Source organism: Camellia sinensis, chromosome 12 (assembly GCF_055761805.1).
Source record: "Camellia sinensis isolate YWXY chromosome 12, ASM5576180v1, whole genome shotgun sequence".
NCBI lineage: Eukaryota > Viridiplantae > Streptophyta > Magnoliopsida > Ericales > Theaceae > Camellia > Camellia sinensis.
Window position 1 is genome coordinate 31,374,323 of NC_138972.1, and position 8,506 is coordinate 31,382,828.

The 8,506-nt window shown below is 36.0% G+C and overlaps 1 protein-coding gene across 1 annotated transcript; it reads right to left on the reverse strand.

The window, feature by feature from the left end:
* Nucleotides 1–272: 272 nt before the first annotated feature.
* Nucleotides 273–4,718, reverse strand: LOC145803473 (uncharacterized). Its single transcript, XM_082896751.1, has 5 exons — nt 4,611–4,718; nt 2,590–2,685; nt 1,575–2,457; nt 1,350–1,407; nt 273–915 (listed from the first exon to the last, which is right to left on the reverse strand). The coding sequence occupies exons 1-5, from the start codon at nt 4,716–4,718 to the stop codon at nt 273–275; spliced, it is 1,788 nt and encodes a 595-aa protein (XP_082752877.1).
* Between the last annotated feature and the right edge of the window lie 3,788 nt (nt 4,719–8,506).

Sequence of the window (8,506 nt, forward strand, 5' to 3'; positions counted from 1 at the left end):
ACTATGTTATCTGCTGTGGAGATAACACGTATGAAATTAAATGAAGGAAACCTATTATTAATAACTGAGTGTGCCAAAGATAGTAAATTGGCTATGACATTGTCGTGTGGCGTCGCACACAATTATTGAAATCGAAAACAATTGAAACAAAAAAATTGCATCGAGGAAAAAACTGGAAGAGTAATAAGAAAGTATTGTATCGAATATGGCAAGGAAAAAACTTGAATAGTAATAATAGTTTAGTGCTGGTGTGGTCGGGTGGAAGGATGTGGTTAAATGGGTTGGTTGCATGTCTTCCTGTTATGATTCCCCATGTGCCCACATCTGCCGCATCTGATTTGCTGAACATGTTCCCCCTTTGACAGTATCCTCTTCTTCTTTGGTCTACCGGGTGGACGTTTCACGGCAGGGGGATTTATGATGTAATCATTTGGGTTGAAAGGCGATTGCTCGACAGTGGGAATTGGGAAAATGCTTGATGCGTAAGTGGCACGAAACTCAGACACGTGGAAGTATGGTTCGACCAATGTGTTCAAATCCCGCCCACTCTTACGGACGGCAACCATCGCATGTGCGCAAGGGAACCCATTGAGTTGCCACTTGAAACATGAACAAGTGCGTCGTCTGATGTCAACAGTGACCGATGGGAAAGAGTGCACTTCGTACACATCAGCGTTTGATTGGCTCACTTTCCATGATCTACCTTCGTTGAATGCTTTTTCTAACCGATCTTCCATTTTGGGACATATGGTGCCGGTCCACATTTGGGAAGCGTCTCTACATTTCGCCATTTGTCGCATCAATTTGGTCCGTATGCTGTCAACCATTCTTGTGATTGGGAGGTTACGGGCCTCACGGACCCATGAGTTGAATGATTCTGCAGCATTTGAGCACATTTCGCCATAACGTCGCCCCCTGCAAAATGAATAGAACATATAGGTAAATAATTATGAACATTATGAGGAAATGTGTTGTGCATGTGGTTTTTTTGACTAACATGTGGGACGAACCTGAAAAATGCATTTGCCCGATGTTATGGATGTGCATTTGCTAGGAATTCAGATGCAACAGACTGGCCTGATTTTTGGAATTGTTCAACTCTGTGGTTAAAAGCGGTAACAGTTGGTGCGTATGCGCAATGTCGTAATTTGCTAACCAAACCTGCCCGATGCATACTGTTTGTGTAACGCAACCAGTCCCTTAAGTTCCTCTGCAAATGTTGTAGACAGAATGCATGTTTTGCATTCGGAAATACGGTGGGCATTGCCTCAAGCAAACCAAGGTTCCGATCCGATACGAATGTTAGAGGTCTGTCCCCATGAACCACCTGCGCGAGATGATGAAGAAACCAAGACCAGTTTGAGGTGTTTTCGGAATCCACCACTGCATATGATAGCGGGAACAAACCTGCAGATTTGGAAAATTTTTTAGAACTAAGTATGTACTGCATGCAAAGGTTGTGACAGAAACATAGCGCCGGGGGTTAATGACCACGTTAAAATATAGTATAAACGTGGTGTGGTTGGTTGTCATGTGAATGGGGTAGTGTGATTGTTTAAATTGAAGGAACTAACCTTGGTTTCCGTCTTTTGCAGTGGCCGCAAGTAGAAAACCTTTGAAGCGGCCCTTGAGGAACGTGGCGTCTAGGAAAAGCAGAGGACGGCAATGGTGGAACCCGTCGATGCATGCTTTGAATGAAATGAAGTAGCGTGTGAACTGTTGGGTGTGATTATCGTATTCAATGTTAATGTAGGTCCCGGGGTTGTGTTCCAATACTGCATTACTATACCAACGTAATTGGTCAAACGAAATGGAATGTGCACCGAACAATTCTCCCCTCGCTTTTTCAACACCGAGCCAGGCCACCCGGTAACTTATATCAAGCCCGTAATCTTGTTTCAAGTCCAATATCACTTCGGTCGGACGGGTTAAAGGTTTATCACGCACACGTTCAGATACAATGTCGGCCACAAGATCAGACCCAACAAATGGGTGTGTGGACGTACGCACAGCCACGCCACAAATGTGTTCACTGTTCCATTTTCGTAAGTAGAAAAATCCGTTTGCCTCCAATTTCCGTCCGTGCACAGACCACGTGCAAGACTTCGATTCGTTCATAGCACATATAGCCGTTACCCGAACGGAGTCATTCTTCAGAAATTTGATCTGGAACCCACATTCAACGGCGTATTTCCGTAGTACATTGCGAAATTCAGAAGCCCCACCTTCGAAATGTTGTCCAATGTGGGTAAAACCTTTTGCCCATGGAGCGGAAAGGAAGACTTTCTCCTTGTGGGGACAATATGATTGCAGCAGATCAACTTCATCATCCATTCCGAAATCATTAAGTAGTGCATCCCCCGTTGTGCCTTGATCTTGGATTATCATTGGGTCAATGGCAGGAGTGTTGTCATCCCGACGAGGATGTTGTTCAATGACCACGTCAATTAACTGCAACTAGAACGAGCGCGCAAGGCAAACCATATTCTTCAGGTCGACATCATTCTGTAAGGAGAAGTTGTTATAGCCGGGAATCTTATAGAACAACTCGAAATTTCCCGGCAGGAGTCCGGAAAACTTCGAACAAACATAATCGACAACCTCAGCAAATGTGTTTGACGATTGCAGATTATATGCGACATTCGTGGACCGATAAGAACAAAGAAGCATCAAAAAGGCGTCCATCTGCATAACGGCACAGGTATCAGTAAGAAATAACACACGACTAAGTATGTGAGAAAGACCCATAAGCCGAAAATGAAAAAAATTGCGATAGAAATGCAACTGCAATGGGAATTGTGCATCGTTGTCAATGTATGGTTACAAGTGCGCAGCGAACGGGAATACATGGAATTGGCTATTGTGTTCGTGAAGTCGAATGTTTATCTGTAAACATTAATGTGTCGGTGTGTTCCACAACATCGACGAAGTTGTGCATAGGTGAGGGGGGAATTACTGAAGTGTGGGTATGGTGAGGAGGGGATCCGTAACGGGAAATGAAGAGAGAACCTGTGTGATATGACGGTGTGAACGTAAGCGGATGAATTTCTAAGCCGCAGAGACGATCATGAACCCACAATGTAAACCCTAATTATAATACCTCTTAAATGAATTTTGACCCACTGTCAGGTTCCACAATTGCTGGGATTGCACATACCAATATGGAAAAACAGAACATCCCATATAATAGGTGAGGCCATTTCCGTCCAGGACACAAAAAAATTTAAAAAAGGACTTATGGGTAAGGAATCCCACCTAATATGGAGATGTCAATCAAAGAAAAAATCAGCAGGACCAAATGGAACACAATTCAACCATAAAGGACTTTCCGATAAATTTCCCTTTATTTAACTAAATACTATTTTGCTAATTAAATTCATAATTTCACAACTACATTAAATAAATTAACAACTTATATTATAATCAACTTAAGTAATTAATCTCAATTAAAATGTACCTTAAACCCCTGGCGATGGCTGCCTTTTATAGTAATCCATGCCTTCCTCGTCCTAGAAGTCTCACTTAATAGGACTCTTATCCCTTTTTAAGATAACTCTTATATAGAACTCCTCTAACCTGAAGAAGATAAACTCTCTCAAGTCTTATCTTATCCAAACAAAAAATTTGCCATGACCTTTGACTCTAGTCCTTCTTTGAATATCGCAGATTTTGGTGTGATCATATCACACCTTAGTTAATCACTGCCACCCACTTGCAAATTCGACTAACAACCTGCGCCATATTAAAATTATGTCCCCAGAATTATGTTTCAATATATATATATATATATTTTACAAATACCAAAAATTGTGATTTCCTACCCATCTCAATATTAAAATTTTGTCATTTTTTTTTTAAATTTTTTTAATTTATTACATTTTTACTACCATATATAAAATCTAATAAATTTATTCACACACTCACAAAAAATCTCTAATAACATATAAAACAATATTGTCTAATATGAAAATACAATAAAAAATAAAAAACAAATATTATAACTACATGTTGACTGCATGTCAGGTCAACTAATTTATTAAAAGGAGGAAGATCTTCTCCAATTCAGATTTTAGATTAAAGGACACTATTTGGGCCCGTAGGGTCATCATAGATCCCATTTTGATAATTTGAATGGTTTATTTTATCAGACATTTTGTGTATATTATCCATACAAAAAATTAGATCGATCTAATAGCTATAATTTATTTAATTAATCTCGTTTTTAACTTTAAAAAAATTATATATTTAAAAATAAATCATAAATTTTTTTATTAAAAAATTTAATAAATTTTAATTATTAAATTGACTTAATTTTTATATAAATAAAATATATAAAATACTTGAGAAAATAAATGATATAAATGAGAGCATTGCTATTAACTCCTACATTTTTTCTTAGAACCCCCACCTCATTCATTTTTTTTTTCCCCAATTTTGTCCCAATCTAAAATTTCATTTTTACCTTCATTCCTAATCTTCTAAACCTAATTTTCCAAACTCTAACCCTAACCCTAACCTTAATCGCCTTCGGCAATACCACTATCTCTGACCACCTCTCACCGCTGCAACCACCACCACCTCCAACCACCCCTCATCGTTGCAACCTTTACCATCTTTGACCACTCCTCACCGTCACAACCATTACTCCCTCTGTCGCAATCAACCATCACCTCTATCGACAAGCACCCCCATCCCTTTACTGCAGATCTGAATCCCATTCAACATTGTGTTATTGAACTAAAAGGATTCATTCAGCACTGTATTGCCGAACATTTAGGATTCGTTCAACACTGTGTTACCGAACATTCAAGATTTGTTTAGCATTGTGTTGTTGAACCCACTCCGCAATCGTGACCTCCCTATTTATTGTGAGAGAGAATGAGTAAGAGATATATATATATATATATATATGAAAACCTATGGTTTTCAAAAGAAGATGAAGAAGAAAAGAGAGAAGAGGGAGAAGAAATGCAAGAAGTCACTTGCCATAGCCTGTGATAGAGGTTTTAATGGTGGCCATTGTTGATGAGTCTTTTGTCTTGCTCTGTTTCTCGCTAATACTTGATTTGAATGCAAGAAAACAAAGAAGAAAGAGAGAGAATCCATATTAGAGAGAGAAGTGGAAGGGGCTAGGGTTTGGGTTTGGGTTTGGGTTTGGGTTTGGGTTTGGTTTTGGGATTAGGGGTATAGTTGGTATTAAGGTGGGGGTTTAAAAAAATGTAAGAGTTTCATTTTGCTAAGTAGGAGTTTAAAGAAATGAAAGGGCCAAACTAATTTGGTGGGGACAAATATCAGCGCTTATAAATAATTATCAAAACAAAATCCGTGTCAGTGGCTTGAGTCCAAAATGTGGATCGGGGGGATGTTCTTCCTTATTAAGCGGGTGTTTGGTAAAACTTATTTGCAGCATAAATCAACTTATAGCTTCAAATAAGTCATGTTGGAGTGTTTGGTAAAAATTATGAGGGATGGATTATAGATTAACTTAAGCCATTTCAGCAATAATCTGTTAAGTTGGTTCCCAGGTGCTTTTGAAAACTGATTGTGCGCGTAACTGTTTGTTGAGGTGTGTAATCACTTAAATGACCGTCAGATATTTCAACTATTACCAAAAACCCACTATATGAGCCTTGTTCTCAACATTGTTCACTTGAAAGAGAGAGATAGAGGCGATTTTCGGCGAGGGCGATTTCTAGCTCCTCAACATTGTTCTCAATTCTCTCTTTCAATTCTCTCTCTTTCTCTCTCTCTCTCTCTCTCTCTCTCTCTCAAACACACATACACACGACCCAGAGCTCTCTCTTCCTCTCTCCCTCTCTCTTCATTGCGCATCAACATCATTTTAGACCGACAGTTAGGGTTTCATGAACGAGAGCTCTCCCTCTCATCTCTCTCTCTCTTTTCCATCGTGATATGAAATCGAAAATCATCTCTGGCGTTCACTCTCTTTCCGTCACCTCCCACACCTGCATCGACGCCTTGTGCATTAACGCCGTCACATTAATGCCGTTTTAGACCAGCGGTTAGGGTTTTGTGAACGAGAGCTTCGCGATTAGGATGAAGAGGAGAAGGAGAAGGAGAAGGAGAAGGAAAATGAGAAGAAGGGTTTTGCAGACCGACAACTAGGGTTTTACAGCACCAGCTGGTCACTAGTTTGAAATGGAAGAGAAGGAGGAGGAGGAGGAGAATGAGGGGTCGGTGGCGTACGGATGGAGGAGAAGAAAGGGGCGGCTAGGGTTTTGTAATGAATTTTTTTTTTGATTGTTTAATGAAAAAAATTTGATTATATTAATTGATACTAATTAATAATTGTAGTATTAATTGATATTAATGAAATTACAATTAATATGAATATATGAATATAATTAATATGTAAGAAGAGAAGAACAAGAAAGAAGAGAATAAAAAACAATTAAGAGAAAGAAAAAAAAAGAAGAGAAAAGAAAATAAGTAAAAAAAGAAAAGAAAAGAAAATGAAGAAAAAGAAAAAAAAAACAAAAATTACGTTACACAACAAAATATTATTTTACAACTTATTCAACTAAATACTATTTTGCTAATTAAATTTATAATTTCACAACTACACTAAACAAATTAACAACTTACATTTAAAGCTATAATCTATCACCTATTAATTCATAATCTATAATCACTAACTTATATTTAAAACTATAACCGATAAACTATTAAAGTCATAATTAATAATCACTATCCGATTGGCTTCCAATTGGTCTACCAAATGGAGCAGAAAATAGGGTCTTTTCCCAAATTAAGGCAAAATAGCAACTTATTTCCCAAACTAGGCCTAGTTTGGACGGAATTCCCAAACTAAGGTAAAACGCTATTACAAACCACGCTTTCACCGTTTTTGTGGCTCTTCCGTGGAAAATTTGTAAAATCGTGGTTACAAACCACGCTTTTAATTAAGAAAACGTGGTTACAAACCACGTGTTTAAGGAAATTTTATTTATACATAAAGCGTTGTTAGGAATCACGCTTTTAAGTAACATTTGTTTTTTTTTTTTTTCCAAAAAACGTGGATGCGAACCACACTTTTACTGTTGTTATTAGCGTTGTTAAGCCACAATGTAAAAACGTGTTTTTTCAAAACACGTTTTCAATAAAAAATCAAAACCAGCACTCACACTCTTCTTTCTCTCTCTCTCTCACTCTGACACATACACCCACAACACTCACACACTCACATCAAACATATATAATTTTTAATATATATAAATTTTATTTTATAAAATTGAGACCAATATTAAATATATATATAATAATAATTTATAATAGCAAATAATAATCAACTATATAAAATGATTACTTTTTTACTTTAATTCTTAATTTTTTTTATTTAGGTAAATTACACTGACACCCCTTGAGGTTTATGTTTATTACAGTTCTCCCCTCACTTTTTAGAAATTACATCTCTCTCCTAAGGTTTAAAGTTTCATTACAGATTTCCCCTGCAATTTAATTTTTTTAAATACCAATTTTTCCCTCACTGGGTAAATTATATTGACACCCTTCACATTTTAGAAATTACAATTCCCTCCCTAAGGTTTAAAGTAGCATTACCAATTGCCCTCTCGGTCAGTACTAGTTGGAAAAAAAAAATTCATTGAAAAAAAAAAAAATTAATTGGAAAAAAATTATTTGAAAAACAAAATTAATTGAAAAAAAAGTTATTTGAAAAAAAATTCATTGAAAAATTTTTTTGTTAGTAAAAATTAATTTGGTTAAGAAATAAAAAATAAAAAATAATTATCATTTAAGGGTAAAAAATAATTATTATTTTAACTTTTGGACATGTTATATACATACATATAGTTGTTTCAATTTAATTTGTAAAAAATTATTTCTAACCACTCGAAAGATAAAAATTATATACAAATGATTTATATTTACAAAAATTATATAGTTGATTATTATTTGTTATTATAAATTATTATTATATATATATATATTTAATATTGGTCTTAATTTTATAAAATAAAATTTATATATATTAAAAATTATATATGTTTGATATGAGTGTGTGAGTGTTATGGGTGTGTGTCACAAAGAGAGAGAGAGAGAGTGAGTGTTGTGGGTGTGTGTTATAGAGAGAGAGTGAGAGTGAGTGTGAGAAAGAAGAGTGCGAGTGCTGGTTTTGATTTTTCATTGCAAACGTGTTTTGAAAACACGTTTTTACATTGTGGCTTAACAACACTAATAGCAACAGTAAAAGCGTGGTTCGCAGCCACGTTTTCTGAAAAAAATAAAATTTACTTAAAAGCGTGATTCCTAACAACGCTTTATGTATAAATCAAATTTCCTTAAATGCGTGGTTTGTAACTACGCTTTCTTAATTAAAAGCGTGGTTTATAACTACGCTTTTATGATTTTATAAATTTTTCATGAGAGGGCCACAAAAAGGGTAGTTTATAATAACGTATTAGCTTAATTTAAAAATTCCATTTAAACTAAGCCTAATTTAAAAAATAAATTACTATTTTACCTT